The 15,954-nt window shown below is 53.6% G+C and overlaps 1 protein-coding gene across 11 annotated transcripts in view; it reads right to left on the bottom strand.

Moving 5' to 3' along the window:
• Positions 1-15,939, bottom strand: part of Mef2d (myocyte enhancer factor 2D) — a 29,120-nt gene extending 13,181 nt beyond the window's left edge. For 3 of the 11 annotated variants that reach the window (XR_005500377.2, XM_017591127.3, XM_039103208.2), the window contains exons 1-4: positions 15,616-15,755; positions 2,622-2,805; positions 1,945-2,148; positions 280-417 (exon numbers count right to left, since the gene is read on the bottom strand). Coding sequence is in view for 10 of the 11 variants with exons in the window: in XM_017591127.3 (XP_017446616.1) it covers positions 280-417; positions 1,945-2,148; positions 2,622-2,675 (396 nt within the window). In the remaining variant the exon portion in view is untranslated. 11 annotated transcript variants of the gene reach the window in all.
• Between the last annotated feature and the right edge of the window lie 15 nt (positions 15,940-15,954).

The following is a 15,954-nucleotide window of genomic DNA, read 5'->3' as shown; positions in this document are numbered from 1 at the left end:
CAGCATAGCACATCCACCAGAGGCAGCCGAGGCCGGGCAGGGCTGGGTGAAGCCACACCATGCAGCACAGGAGGCTGTCCTCCATGACTACTCACGGCCAGTCTATAACTCTGCATCATCTTATCAAACTCCTCGTCTATCTTTTTATACTTCTCCTCCGTCTGGGGGGTCAGGGCAAACGCCTCGTCCACCTCGGGGCTCTCACATTCCCTGTGCTTCTTGTGCAGCGCCTGGGGGAGGGGCCGGAAGGGGGCCAGAGAAAAGGTGAGGAGGGCTCACCCCATAGCGCCTGAAGAGCCCATCCAGTTCCTCACTGGCCCGCCGGTACTTGTCCTCCAGCAGGGGGCTCTGCTCCAGTGAGTCCTCCCCATCCGGCTCTGGGCTGTCACAGCCGTTGAAACCCTTCTTCCTCAGGGTCTGCAACCGCACCATCCAGTCAGCCAGCCAGCAATGGTCCTCCCGCCTCCTCCAAGCTCCTCCCCAAATCCCCTACTTGGCTCCAACCTTCTCTCCCATGGTTCCCAGATGTTCTAGTCCTCCCCCCCCCCCCCAGCCATCCTCCCGTCCCTACAGTGTTCCCTGGGGCAGGCATGCTCCACAGCTGTCTAGGGAGAAGCCAGGTTCAGCCAGCTCCCTAGAAAGTGTGTTTGGGGGTGGGGACTCTGCCCGTGCAAACCCTAGGTTCTACTTAGGTGAGAGAAACTGAAGGGAGACAGGAAAGGATACAGAAGTACAAAGGACCTGCCTCACTCACTCACTGAGCTTTTTGCCTTATACTACCCCAGACTCAAGCTACCTGTGCTCACTCAGAACACCAAAGATACCTGACTTGTTTTGGTTTGTTTTTAATCAAATCACATTTATCTGTCTATCTATTTGTCTATCTGTCCATCTGTCTATCTGTCCGTCTGTCCGTGTGTGTGTGTGTGTGTGTGTGTGTGTGTGTGTGTGTGTGTGTGTGGTAAGTGAGAGGACAACCTGCAGGAGTTGGTTCCTCCTCCACCACAGGGTTCCTGAGAATTAAACTCAGGTCATCAGGCTTGGCAACAAGTGCCTTTACCTAATAAGTTATTTTGCCAGCCTTTGCTTCATTTTAATTTTATTTATTGTGTAGTTTTTTCCCCCAAGACAGGGTTTCTCTGTGTGGCCCTGGCTATTCTGGAACTTGCTCTGTAGATCAGGCTGGCCTTGAACTCACAGAGTGCTGGGATCAAAGGTGTGTGCCATCACTGTCTGGATTTAAAAAAAAAACAAAAAAAAAACAAAAAAACTTTATCTCATGTATATATGTTTTGCCTGCATGTATGTGTACCACATGAATGCCTGGTGCCTACAGGGTCAGAAGAGGGTGGACCCCACCCCTGGAACTAGAGTAACGGGCGTTCATGAGCTGCCATGTGGGTGCTGGGAACTGAACTCAGGTCCACTGGAAAAGAGCCAGTGTTGTTAACCTCTGCACCCCAAGTTGGCAACCTGAAGTGAGAAGCATGAATTAGGTCATCTCTTTGCTCACAGAACACTTCTTTAAGCCAGTATTGCTCCATCTGTGGAGTTACCACAGCCAAGAGAAGCCAGACCACCTGCCTAAGGTCACATGGCAAGAAAAGGCCAGAGATTCATCCCAAAGCTCATATCCTTCAACATTTCACATCTTGACCCTGAAACAAGACAAGAGCCACACAAACCCACAAAGGAACAGAACTGAGAGACAGGAACAAAGAGGGAGATACAAGGAGTATCACAGAGAATGAAGGAAGGAGGAGCCCAAAGCACAAGACAGCAGGATGCTCCTCAGACCTGGTAGACCACATGCCTAAGTTGAGCTGAGGCCTGGTGCTGGCTACATGACTCATGCCTTTGCTGTCAGACCCCTCCTTCCTTGGACCCTGGGTTCAGGAGAAAAGAGAGGTTTACACATGAGCAGAGGTGGGCCCAGGCGCGCACCTCAATGATGTCAGCATTGGTGCGGCTCTCATGCGGCTCGTTGTACTCCGTGTACTTGAGCAGCACCTTGTCCATGTCGGTGCTGGCGTACTGAAACAGCTTGTTGGAGTGGTTGAAGATGATGAGCGCGATCTCACAGTCGCACAGCACACTCAGTTCGTAGGCCTTCTTCATCAGCCCAAACTTCCGCTTGGTGAATGTCACCTGCAGGAGAGTAGTGGGTGGCCAGGTCTGATAAGAGTCCCCCTGCCCATAGACATAGCCTCTACCCTAGAGTTCTACACTCATGGTGACTCAGCCATGGTTGATGGAAATCCATGGTCTAGAAAGGAACAAAATAGCACCAGAGCCAGCCTCAGCCAAGAAAGGAGGCCACCACGTCTCTGTGTGCAGTGGGCTAAGAAGAGCAGCATACCTACCAGTTGAGGAGGGGGAGAACTCTTGCTGAGATGAGGAAGCTGTAGGTGTGGCAATGGTGTGGGGTCCTGGCCCATCTCAGGCCAGCAAGCCAAAGAGGTACACAAAGTGCTCCTCTCTCTGCTTGGACCCATCCTCTATTGGAACCGTCACTGAGTCCCTGGGTTTCCAAGAAACCTCTCTTTTACAACTGGTCATGGGTGTCAGAGTTGGCTCTCTGTCCTTGCTCGCCTACCACAAGGGCCCTGGGACCTCCTCACCTGGCGGTTCCGTTCATCAGTGATTCGCTGGATCTGAATCTTTTTCCTCCCCATCTTCTCCAGGGGTCCTTAGTGCCAGAGAGGAAGGGGCTGCTGGGTGGTGATCAGGAGCCTCACACTGTGCTCATGAATGTCTGGGACTAGTGCTCAGTTCATGGTCTGCAGAACACCTATGCACAGCCTCCTAGAAGGGGTCATAAGAGGACTGTTAGACCCCCAACCCCCAGCCTTGTTTGGGATGTGGGCCAGGCTATTACAGCCTGTGAGAGACTGGTGGCATCTCTGCCCCATCCCCAAATTGCAACAATATTGGCTATAGAGGAAATGCCCCCCTTCCCATACCAGGTACAAACTGGGCTCCCACTGGGACCAGGGCTTGGTCTAGGTTGATTCCCCAAGTCACTGCTGTCCTTGGGCTTTAGGTCACACAGAAGATATAGGGCTCTGAGGGTCTGCTTCTTGGAGAGCACCCATACCCTGTTCTTTAGGAAGCTTGTCTGTACTGTGTGCTGTACACTCCCAACCCCCTACCACTACCACAGCCTGTACCAGTGGAGACTCCTATGTTGGAGACAAAGTGAGAAGATACTGAGCTAATGCCTTCCCAAACTACAGGCAACAAGCAGAGAGAGGATGCTGGATGCATATATTGGTACCTGGCATCCAGTCCAGGTTGTCAGTCTGGGGACAGTGGAATGTGGAATTACAGAATGCACACCCTAGTCAGAGCGTCTGGACATTAGTGCACTTCATTTGCTCAGGCCAAGAACACTTCTGTTTGAAGGGTGTTCTGCCACTTAGAAACAGACAAGCTGCTTTAGGCCAGAGGGCAGCAAGTGTATTTCCCAGAGCACCTCACACTGGGGACTCAACCCAGAGTCCTGTGCACACCTGGAAGGTGCTCTGCCCAGCTGCATCCTCAACCCCCATTTTTATTTTGTGAGCTAAGATCTTGTTAAGTTTCCTAGGCTGGCCTTCAACTTGTGATCCTCTTGCCTCAACCTTCCAATAACCTATGGTCACAGGTCTACACAAAAGTCTGGCTTTTTTCTCTAATTATTGCAGTGCCAAGTATGGAAGCTAAAGTTTCACACTCCCTAGGTAAATGCTCCACTGCGGAATTTACCCCCATTCAGGTAAGTGTTTCTGAAAAGGGTCAGAGAGTCAGTGCTGCAGGCTGTAAATTCTTTTGCACCGTTTAAGCTCTGCTACAGGCAAGGCAAGCAGCCTAACTGACAAAGACTGTGGGAAAGGAGGTGGGTGTGGTAGCTAAGGTTTTTAATTCCAGTGCTTGAGAGGCAGAGTAAGTTGAGGTCAGCCTGGTCTACATAGTGAGACCCCAGCCTTGACAAAACAAACCCCAGAAAGAAAACAAAACACAAATAAAACCCATAAAAATAATAATTAAATGGGATAAATAAGTAAGTAGATAGGGAGTGGAGGGATATGCAAAGAGGGGAACAGGAAACTGAAGAGCTGGCTCAGCATTTAAGAGCCCTTGCTGGTCTTGTCGAGGACCTGGGTTCAGTTCATAGCATCCATTTGGAGAGTTACAACTATCTGTAACTCCAGTTCCAGGGGGTCTGATGTCACCTTCCAGTCCCCACAGACTCTGCACGTACATGGTGAACAGACACATTCCACAAAGCCTGAAGGTTACAGAGGAAGTGGAGTGGTTAGTTCACTGGATACCTGACTATGATGGCGTGGGGAAGGGAAGGTGTGAACCTGCTTAAGATCATCACAGATCACAGAACTTCCCTTCGGGCTTGTCTAGCTTCCACTCAGCCTAAGCGTCTACAGAGAGCATCTCAGCTCCTTGCCCTGAAGGAAGAGTAATTTGTCTACATGTATAGAAGGTAACCAAAAGAGGGAACCAGCATCTCTCCTCTTGTTCTGATTCTGAGGAGCTCCATAGTTCCGGGCCTTCCTCTGGCCACGCCCCACATCCTAGCCCTGTGTGGCTCAAACAAGCTCTAGTTTCTCTGGGCCTGTGACCCAAATCCTTGCCCAATGCACTGTAGGGGCTCCACCCAGGACTTCCAGGCTTTATCCTAAGTCTCAGAGCTACCCACAACTGCCCTCCTTGGGCTGGGGGTTGGAGAAGGGCACACTGGGGCAAGGGCTATGGTAAATTGGCCTCTTTAGGTGGGTTTCTCTGGCTCAGTCTCAAACTCCAATCTTTTTTTTTTTAAAGATTTATTTATTATATATGAGTACACTGTAGCTGTCTTCAGACACACCAGAAAAGGGCATCGGATCTCATTACAGATGGTTGTGAGCCACCATGTGGTTGCTGGGAATTGAACTCAGGAGCTCTGGAAGAGCAGTCAGTGCTCTTAACTGCTGAGCCATCTCTCCAGGCCTCAAACTCCAATCTTGACCCACAATGCAGGGTGCCCTGACTCCCCACTGGCCAGGTGGCTGTCTTCCTTCTTGTCCCTTTCTTGTTTCCTGCTCTCCACCTTCAGACCATGAACAGACTCTTTTTATTTGTTTGTTTTTCTTTGTTTTTTGGAGCAGAGTTTCTCAGTGTAGCCCTGGTTGACCTGGAAATCACTCTGCATATCAGGTTGACATTGAACTTAGAGTTCACAGACCCGCCTCTGTCTCCCAAGTGCTGAGATTAAAGGTGTGCAGCACCAGCACCAGCACCATCACCCACCACCCAGACCATGAACAGATTCTTGAAGACAGAACTTCTCTGCCTGCTTATGGTCCATGCTGTCTCCTCAGGCAAGTTAGAGTGAACTGTCCTAGTGTTTTCAGTTTACTAAAAAGCTATCCCAACACTCTTTCTAACATTATCAATTGTGATTCTCTTCTGTGCCTGGTTCACTAAGGTTAAAGCTTCATGAAGCAGGAACTTGAATCTGTCTTTTTACTATACTATTGCCCGTACAAAGAAAATATTATGAGCCTGTAGAAGTCCTTCCTGCAGTCTAATCTCTGTCTGTCCTGCTGTTCTCTGTGGAGTTAGAACCTTCTACCAGCTGCCCTCAAAGCCTATCAGTTCAGACATCACCGACTCTCCAACCAACCCTGCCACCCTCACCCTCATCGCTCCCTACACTCAGCTCTACTGGTGCAAAGGGTGAGACTCTAAGTCTTCTAAGGAGCAGCCCTGAGCACATGGAGATGGAGAGGATGGGGTTGCTTAGGCAACTGTCGCCTGGCAACCAGCTCCCTGGCTGATCTCCTACACTGCCCCCCCCCCATCCCTGCCGCATGCTGGGGGAGCTAGGATATAAGAGAGATCATGGCTGAGAAGGCAAGGAAGCCAGAGAGATATAGTAAGTATCCTTTATCAAAGGGAACCTGTCTAAGAGGCCAAGCCTCAACAACCCTGACTCCCTCTATACTAGCTCAGCCATTTATAACCCCATGCCTCCCAGGGTCTCCCTCACTGCTACTCTTCCTCTGCCAGAATTACCCTGCAAGAGGACAGACCCTGCCTTGGCCAGTCCCTTCTCCTAGCTAACCACAGTTCTCTTACAAAGCAGGCTCTTTCCACTCTGCTGTCCATTCCCCATCGCTTTGGACTCTTTGGAAGCTCTGGGGCAAAAATATGAACTCAATCTCTGTTATGGAAGAACGGTGTCTGGGCTGAGATGGTCACAAAATACCCTAGACTGACCCCATTCAAGGTGTGGAGCTATCCTGCCCAAATTTCCCTACTCTTATTGGGAAGTTTTAATGAACACCTGGACCTGCTTAATTAGTCTTCTGTTCAACAACCTAACTAACCACTAGGGGCCAGAGGCCTGGACATCTGCTCTCCAGATGCGGGCTTCGCTGCGGCCTAACCTAACTACCCCTCTTTCTGCAGCGCTGCTCTTTGGGCTGCTGCTCTTCTTCTCTCTCCCCCTTTCTCTCCCCAGTTTCTCTGTGGAGCCCCAGTTGTCCTGGAACTCAGTCTGTAGATCAGGGCTGACCTCGAACTCAGAGATCCCCCTGCCTCTGCCTCTTGAGTGCTGGAATTAACGGTGTGCACTGGTTGGGCTGTTGTTCTGCATCTAGTCTGCAGCCCTGGGCAATCACGCTGAGGTGCCAGGCCCCAGGCGCCTTCCCATCCTGACCTTACAGCCACAGATGTATCACAGCAGTGCCCCTCAGCAGGTTCTAGCTGGGCAGGGTGGTATTACCAGCAGGCTGTGACAACAGCAGCAGAAAGGAGAGCCAACAGCAGGGTGGCCATGGGGGCAGAGAAGTCTGGGATCTGGGATCCCATAGCAACTGGCACTGTTTATATGCAAAAGCAGGGCAAGTGAAAAGTGAAGGGGTGCTGCATGGCGGCCATGGAGACTAGGCTGGCTCCCTGATGTCACACCTCCTGGTACCTGAGCAATACTCAAACCACTTTGGGGTTTCAGAATGAGCCGTCACAGTTCCTGTGTGAAGGGCCTGGGTGGAGATGGGAGTGAGGTCAAGACAGGCCCTGTAGCCATTGCAGAAAGACCAGGAAGGAAGCTCCCTTCCCCAGCAGTCTCCATCTTCCCTCTACTCTTTAGCCATTTTCTGTTCCCTCACACCTTTCTGCCCCAAACACTGTATCCTGGGCTCTAAAAAGCTGCATGCATCAGACTCTGGAGCCCTATACCAGCAGGCTCCAACAGAGCAGAGGCCAGAAAGGCCAAGCCCTGAGCTCTTCTAGAAGGGAGTGGGAGACAAGGAGGGAACTGCACTCATTAGGAGCTCCCCCTCCCTTCTAGGCCGCTGGGGGGCCTCAGGCTGGAACTCGGGAAAGCAGGCTGCACTGAAGACAGCTGTCACCCTCCTCCACCCTCTCCCTGGTAGGGCTGCAGGGCATGAAATAAGCAGCAGGCGCTGGGGGAGGGGGCGACAATCCAATCCACCTGTCACCCCCACAGTCGGGCAGCCTGCTTGCTAGTGGGAGGAGGCGTAGGCAAGGTGGGGACAGATGCACAGACAGAGGAAGAAGACAGAAAGGGGCCAGTGAGGCAAAGGCACAAGACTGGGACAACGGCTGGGCTGAGCAGCCTAGGGGTGCCCCAGCAGCCTGCTGCGCGGGGGGGGGGGGGGGGGGGGGGCGCTTCAGGTCCTCTCTTCTTCTAAGTTCCCATCATCATCCAAAAGCACAGGCCCAAGCCTAAGTTCTGTTAGGCTGACAACCAAAACCCCTGGTTCCCACCAAGTCCCACCATCCCCTCCCCCAGACAGCAGCTTGGGGCTGGGCAGGGGCTATTTTTAGCCTGGGCAGTGAGCTAATTTTAACTCACCAACAGGAGACCTGAGGGCGGGCTTGGGGGTGGGGGGGCAGTCCAGGAAAACAGGGCTTGGGCGGGGTGGTCTCAGGCACTGTGGCCTGTAAAAACAGAAATTGACTTGAGGAGGGCCCAGGAGGCCTGGGAGCCCTCCCTAGCCTCCATCGGGCAATTCTCTCATACTCCAACGCCCTCGGCTTCCCACCTCTCCTGCCTAGCAAATCTCCTGGGAAAGTGTTATCCTGTTTTCTCCAAGGGGGGCTTTTTCCCCTCCATGTCCCACTCCCTGTCCTTCCTGCAGTCTAGCTCTCACCCCCCTGGTAGCAGTTAAGTCCTTGAGGCTCCCCAAAGGCCTCCTCCACCTAGCTAAAGTTCCTCCCACCCACAATAAAGTTCCCAGAGCCACCCCGCTGGGCCGCCGGCCTAAGGACCTAAGGAGCCATTCGGGGCTACTGAAGACTGCATCCTGGTAGTGAAGCAGTGAGTGAGGTCAGGCCATGAAGAAAGGACTTGCAGGGTCTGGGCTGGGCTTTTCTGGCCTGTACTAAGATGTGTGCCCAAATCAAGGTACTGCTGCAATGCGGCCCCACCCCCCAAAACAGAGGGGCAGAATGGTGAGGGTCCCTGGAAGAAAAGTCAGCCATGTAGTTGAGAAGTGCCAGTCTAGGCTCCCTTCAGCTGGTGAGGAAAGGCACTGTGGAGGCTGACATGGAGCCTAACCAGGAAGTTTTCTGAACTGTCACCCCTAGTAGATGAGGGAGAGTTGGCTCAGGGCCACTCTGTTGGGGACAGTGGCAGGTGGAACACAGGAGGTCCTGGCAAAAGTTCAGTTATCAAGGTCCTCCCATATACTAATGGGACCCAGAATTTGGGGCCTCTAAAGGCCCTGGCCTTGGTTGGGCCCAAGGTCACTGTCACTAGTGTGACCCACTTTTGAAATCCAAGCTTGTGCTTTGCTTTAGCTCTGCCTAACAGGCCAAGTAGACTGACTCACTGATGCTAATTTGCATGGTCATTTGCATAGTGTCCCCACCCTTATTCTTCCAAATTCAACTTCCCATTCCAGAGTGTAGGCTGTCCAATGGCCCTCAGGACCTCAGGACTGGTTCCATTTTCTGTGCCAGAAAGAAAGAAACCCTCAATTCACAAACAGCCCAGGGATGTAGCCTGAAGCTCCCATTCTGTAGGCCCTTCATTCCTGTCTAGGGAAAGGATCAGTGACACACAGTCCATCTCAAAGCCTCAAAGAGAAGGCAGCAGCAGGCCACTGCTATCCTGCACCACTGTGTGGCGCTCTCAAGAATGCAGCACAGTGGACACGAACTACATTTCAGACAAGACTTTAAAGACTGGATCCGGGGCTGAGGATTTAGCTCAGTGGTAGAGCGCTTACCTAGGAAGCACAAGGCCCTGGGTTCGGTCCCCAGCTCCGAAAAAAAGAACCAAAAAAAAAAAAAAAAAAAAAAAAAAAAAAAAAAAAGACTGGATCCTATACCCATAGCAGACTCTGGGGCTCAAGCTCACCTGTCATAAGCTAACCAACCAAGACCAGGACACATGGGAGTCATGAAGGTGCTTGTTCCTACCATGGATGCTGGCAGACAACCAGCCCCTTGAGTACCTCCATCTGTCCAGTTACAGCCACACTCTCTGAACTGAGGTCCAGCAGTCTACCTACTCTGGGAAGTCCTTTCTAAGTATCTAACTACCATCCTTCTCTCACAGCCAATCCTGCCATGGCAATCTTAAGTCCACTTCAGCCATCTAAACAAGAATAGCATATGGAGATCTTGGCCACTGGATGCCTTAGTTGAGGAGAGGTGGGGCAGTTGGGCCGTTAGTGTGTCACCTTCCACCTCCCTACCCTACTTCCCCCTGGGGTCTCAGGAGGCAGAAGTGAAAGTTGCAGCTGGGGCCTTGAGGACAGCTCATCTGGACAGGCTGTTGGGATGAGCATGCTCCTGTGCTGGGTTAGGGCTGCCTGCTGCTGTGCAGGGGGTGCTGTGAGGAGCTGAGGAGCTCCCCACGGGCGTGAGAAGGGCAGGGAGACCTGAGCATGACTTGGGCCACAGAGTTGGCTAGAGAACTTCAGCAAGACTCTTTCCTAGGGACCTCTTTTTGCTCAAAGAACAGACCAAGAGCTGAGCCCTAATTGCTGGACTTCTGGCATGGGGAATGAGAGGCAGTGCAGTCTGAAGGGCACCCACTGTCAGACAGGCCAGGCCAGAAAGAGGCCAATCCAATCAGGGAAGGCAAATCCTCCTGGTATTGTGACCTCAAGGAGTACCAAGGGTTTAAAGGGGCCTTGGGCAGTGGCTTGGTTTCTAAGCCCTAGGCAAAAGGTGGCAAGGTGTCTCTTATGGGGATTAGCTTGCTGCGCTCAGGAAAGACGCAAGGTGAGGATGGGTACCTAACCCAGAGGATCCTGAGCACCCTTGGGCAAACACACTCTCATCAAAACATACCTTCATCAAACGGGGTTCACTGTTTATCAGAACACAGCAGGGACCCTGACTTTGTCAGCAATGACTGTTGTCTGCGCCATGGCCTTCCTCAGAGGGGAAGCTTTCAGGAGCTCTCACAAGCAAGGCCCACCCCTGGGAACAGGTGAAGATTTCCTTTAGCCTTAGCTCCCGCCCCCAACTGCAGGCTGACAGGTGGGGGAGAAGGGTAGTAACAGCTGGGCCAGGACACCTGTTCCCACCCCATGCCCAGCCAAAGCCTGTCATGGGGACCATACAAGGGGAGTTTGCCAAGAGGCAGGCAGGTGTGGGGGCAAAAAGAGAGGGGTGCAGATGTCAAGGGGAGAGACAGAACAAGAAGCACCCTCTTCAGGATGCGCCACCCTTGCCTACAGTGCCTGGCAGAGAAGGTGGCAGGCAGGCCGAAGGTCAGCCCTCTAGCTCGCTTGCTCACAGCCCCTTCTCCACCATCCCATCCACTGTAACAAGAAGATCGCAGAAAAGAAGTCTATTCCCTTGCCATCTGCCCCCCATCTCCACCCCCCTGAACCTTTTGTCTTTGTCTCTATTCACCCAGCCTTCAAACCCAATCTGGAGGAGGATATCACTAGGAATAGCAAAGGACCTGACCTGGGACCTAGGATGTCTGCAGGGCAAGCTTTAAGAACAGGAGGCAGCAGGCTTGGCACGGAAAGGAGACCATTTGTTTCCCATGCCATCCTAGGGTCTGGTGGTCCCTTCAAAGCCCCCTCAACTCCTTACCTCCACACCTTTGGTCTAGGCTAAAGATCCCAGGGAAGGGGGTTGGGGATTTAGCTCAGTGGTAGAGCGCTTGCCTAGCAAGTGCAAGGCCCTGGGTTCGGTCCCCAGCTCCGGAAAAAAGAAGAAAAAAAAAAAAATCCCAGGGAAGGTGGGTCTGTGACACTCCCCACTTTCTCTAGGAAAGGCAGGGGCTGGGAAGGAGATAAGGCTGCCCTCCCCCATGTTACCTTCAATCCCTTTCCCGTCTGCCCCAAGCTGGTCTAGGGACCTCAGTGTTGCTGACTCCTGCTCCAGATCTTTGCTTTGGGGCCTCTTCCGTTGATGGGGAACTCTGAAGGAATTACAGTCTCAGGAGTCAAAAGAATGCATCCTCAAATTGTCACACACACACACACACACACACACACACACACACACACACACACCCTGTAGACCTCTGAGTGCTGCACCAGCCTAGAACCTACCTCCTGCTCCTGCAGACAGATGCCTTCTTTTCTTTCCTCTTTCTTTTTATTCCTCTGTGTAGCCCTAGCTGTCCTGGAATTCGCTCTACAGACAAGGCTGGCCTTGAACTCAGAGATCCACCTTGCTCTGCCTCTCTAGACTGCGATCAAAGTCATTTATCACCACCTCCTGGCATCAGATCTTTTTGACAAGATCCCTCAACCCCTCACAATAGATTTCATTAAATAACTCCTTAGGCTATCAGCTTCTGTTTCTCCAATACCAAAGACCTGTAGCAGACAGAACCCTGCCCAACTTAGGATCTTCACAGAGACAACAAATGGTACCCCCAGATCTAGGTTTCCCCCAAGTCCTCACTTTTGTGTCTGAACCATGTACCCTGTTAAACTGGGTGTGCATGGGTGATGCTGGAGGGGAGAGCTAGGGACAGGCAGGACACGCCTTCCCTGTGGCATGTTGTCTGCCCAATGCTAGGGGAGGGGCCCCAGAACAGCCAGGGGCACCAAGCCAAGGTCAGTGACCAAGCCTAGAGCTCAGGGCCTCCCGGGATGGTAAGTTTAAATGAGTAAATATGGTCCCGCCTGGGTGTGGCTTGCCACAGGCCAGAGCTTGGGGCAGGTCACTCCCTCTAGTACCCTACTCAGAAGGGGCTGTCAGCCACAGTCAGCTGCCTCAATCCATGTCATACTAGCAGTACTGCATAACTCTGCCATTGGCAGAGTAGGGTGGCATGTATCCTGGGCCTGGACCAGGGAAAGAAAGGTATGAAATGCTTTGAAATCCTAAACCCAAATAAGTAGCTTCACTTATGGAAGACAGAGACAGACAACAGCATGGACCATCAAACCTATGCCACCAAAAAGGACTTCCATTAAACACCCAGATGCCAGTGCCACCAAAAAGGAGCTCCTGCATACTGGAAGGCTGAGGCTGAGGTGGGAGAAAGGACAACTTACCCAAGGACTAAGGCCAGGGTGGGGGGCAGTGGCAACAGGGAACAGGCAACAAGGGAGGGTGGAAGTCAGCCAGTGCTCCCTGACTCACAAAGCATGCTCTCCACAGACAGGCCCTGCCTGCCCATCTGTGCTCTGACCTCAGCCCCTGCTTCCAGCCCAGGCTCTCTGGGTTCTGTGAGCCTTTCGCCTTCCTGCCTCCAGTCCCTCACCACCCCCCACTCTCCAATCCTTTAATCATCTTTACCACCACTGCCCCCACCCCCCACAGTGCAACAGCTGCTCTGTGGGTGTCACACCCCCAAGAGTGCACTGCACACCTTCCCTGCATGTGTCCCATGACCTGCTGCAGACTGCCAGGTGCAGCTGGGCCTGCAAGAGACCCTCAAAATGATTTCTGGGGAAGGGACTCAGAGGACAGTATTCTCACAGCTCCAGGACAACTCCTCAGATTATGTTTTGTCCTAGGCAGGGAGAGATGAGAAAATATTCCAGGAGCCAAATAGCACCGGCCCACTAGGCCATAGGTCAAAAGCCTTTTTAGCAGAGTCACTGGAGAATGCCTGAGATTCCCTCTTTTTACTGGCCAAGTTAAGAGTTATCTTTTCCCTAACCTGGCTTCAATGGAATTTCTGATATCCAAGCTTCATCCAGCCTTCTCTTAACTGTGTAGAGGACAATGTTAGCCACAACACAGCCAGATGTCTGCATCTTTAGCACAGCTTCTAGCAGCTAATGCCACCCCCTCCCCAATGAGTAAGTCACCAAACTGGGACAGGAGGACAGCGAGGGTTAGCTGGACTCTGGCCCCATGACTACCTCATAAAAGCCACCAGTGATTACAGCGATGCGGAGGCTGTGCGGCGTGCGACCATTCCTCCTTCCCACTTCCCTGTAAAGGGAGATAATTTGCTCAGGCCAGTTGGCTTCAGAGGACCTACAGAGTCTTGGCCAAGGTCTCAAGGTGTGGGGAGAGCCCACCACCACAGATCCACAGTCCTAGATCTGACCTTTGCCAACAGCCTTGGGCCTGCCTCAGATTATCAGTCCCATTAGGGAACCTGGACAATACCAACTGTACTTGTGACCCATAGTGTCCCCCTCGCCTGCAGCTCTTCTGTAGGCCACACAATTGTCTAGGTAAGGGACAGAGAAGTGGAGGCAACAGAAAAAAGCCAGCCTACCAACTCAACTCTAGTGTGGGTGGCAAAGTGTCCCAAGGACCTGCACTAGGCCAGAGCAATCATGGAGGACAGGAAACTCAGTTGGCACAGAAGACAAAGCTGGGAAGACGGACAGAGGTCCAGGCCAAGGACATAAGGGCCAAGGATGCTGCAGCAGAGGCCCCTTTCAAGAGCAGGGTCAGAGTGGGGCCTCAGTGAGCTTAACCCTGTCCCCTGGTCCAGCTCCAGACATGGAGAGACTCCCTCTACCTTTCCCAACACACCACCAAGGAAGACCAGGAGAAGAAAGAAAAAAAAAAAAAAACCTGCTGGAGAGAGATTATATAACGGCAGCCAGCCAGCCTGTCACATCGCCCAGCCTATGAGGTGCACTAGAAGCCAGAGAGCCAGAGCAGGGAACTGGGGCCCTCCAGCCCCATATCACCACACAGAGGGGGATGGGCAACCTGCACCTGCCTCCTGTCCAAGTCCCCCACACCCTGTTCCAGGCACTGGGCTTAACAGAGGCAGCACAAGCCCTGTGCCCATCCCCCAACACAAGGCTTCCCATACTTTCTGGCTGGGTCCTGTTTCTTCTCTAAGCTCAGGCCTGCATGAGCAAGGCTTGTATGTCTTCATTCTTAATCTTAAGAGTCCCTGCATGAAATATGTGACAGAGAGAGGGAAGACCAAAGTCTGATAGAAAATTTGAAGTGTGATCTCAAGTAAAATGCTCTACCACTTTGGTAGGTATGGGAATGAATGAAAGCTGCTGACTCCCTAAAAGTACATGCAGCAGTCACACACAAGGTACTTGTATGAAGGGCACAGGAGTCACAACAAAGACAATGACCACTGAGATCCCAAAGCCTCTGTCCATTTCTGGGGTATATGGGAAAAGTGCTCTACAGAAGCTCCAGAATTCCCCAACCACCCTACATAACAAGGTTCTCAGCCACTCCCACATTCATCCCACCCCACCCCCATCCTGGAAGACGCAGGAAGGAAATTCATTCACAGGCAAGGCCATGGGAGCTGGGACAGCCAGGCTGAGCACTGGGGCTTGGTGGCCAGTGGCCAGAAGCTGGCTGTCTGAGGACACTGACAGGTACCTCACCAAAGCTCCCCTCCGCGGATACCTACCGCGGATACTGAGAGAACAGAAGGTGGACAGCTCCCAAGGCCAAGTGCACTCAGTAGGCTCCTCTCCGAGATTCGGCCAGAGCAGCCCAAGGTCACCGTCCCAGACGGCAAACTTCCCACAGTCAGGCAGCTCAGACCCACTGAGGGCTAGGGGGAGGGAGAAGATCCACCACTCACACAGCTAACCCGCTAGGCCTCAGAAGAAACTCACACGGGTAGGGAAGGGTACCGGATCCAACCACTGTACTCCCCTATCCTGGCCCCAGTGCGCCGGTCAGTCGTAGGCAGAACTGGCACTCAGGACAAGCTGGGTAGTCCAGGGCCACTGGGAACCCCGAGGGCTCGATGGAATCTCTGGGAGGCCTCTCTGCCCCATCTCTGCGGTGGGAGGCCAGAAACACCGTAGTCCCTTGGGCCAGCCTCACCGCTCGAACCCCACTCGCACCGACTCGGCCCGCACCGCACCAACCAAGGGAGGCCTGGAGAGGTCCTGCCAGATGTTAACAGCTGCAAACTACTGTCCAGGGGTTCTCCACCTGGGGTTGCTGACACGCCCGATCAAGGGGGTCCCCACGGGCGCGAGATCGCGGCCGGAGCCACGTGCGTTGAGCCCGCCAAGGCGCGAGGCGGCGGGGGCTCGGGTACCAGGCGCGGCTGTCACAGCAGACACCCCAGCACCACCACAGCCTCCGCCGCCCCGCTCGGCCCGGGACGCTTATGCCAGGGCGCCCGTACACCCCTCGCGCTCCAGACCACCCTGCGCCCGGCCGCGCGGCATGGGGGAGGGGCTCTTAAAGGGGCCGACGCGCGTCGTGACTCACCAGCCCGTGGGGGAACGGGGTGTCACGGCGCCGGGAGCTTCGGCCCGGTCCGCGGAATCCTCGGCTGCGCGAAGCCGCAGCTCGGACGGGGAACAGCGAAGGCGCCGCGTCCACGCGGCCTGGGCGGCGCCACAGGGCCGGGACCCCCTGGTGCGCGCGGGGGCGGCGGCGGCGGGCGGCGGGGACGCAGCCGAGCGCCCAAGCCGCCTCGACGGTTGTTGATATTTTGCTTCCTTCCTCCTTTCGGGCTCCAAAGGCAACTCCTCCAGCCCCAGACTCGAGGCCGACGTAGGCACAGCGCAGCCTAGCTTGCGAGATAGAAGGGGAGGGGGGAAGACT

The sequence above is a fragment of the Rattus norvegicus genome, chromosome 2 (genome assembly GCF_036323735.1).
Source record: "Rattus norvegicus strain BN/NHsdMcwi chromosome 2, GRCr8, whole genome shotgun sequence".
Taxonomy (NCBI): domain Eukaryota; kingdom Metazoa; phylum Chordata; class Mammalia; order Rodentia; family Muridae; genus Rattus; species Rattus norvegicus.
This window is presented reverse-complemented; position numbering and strand designations above follow the sequence as displayed.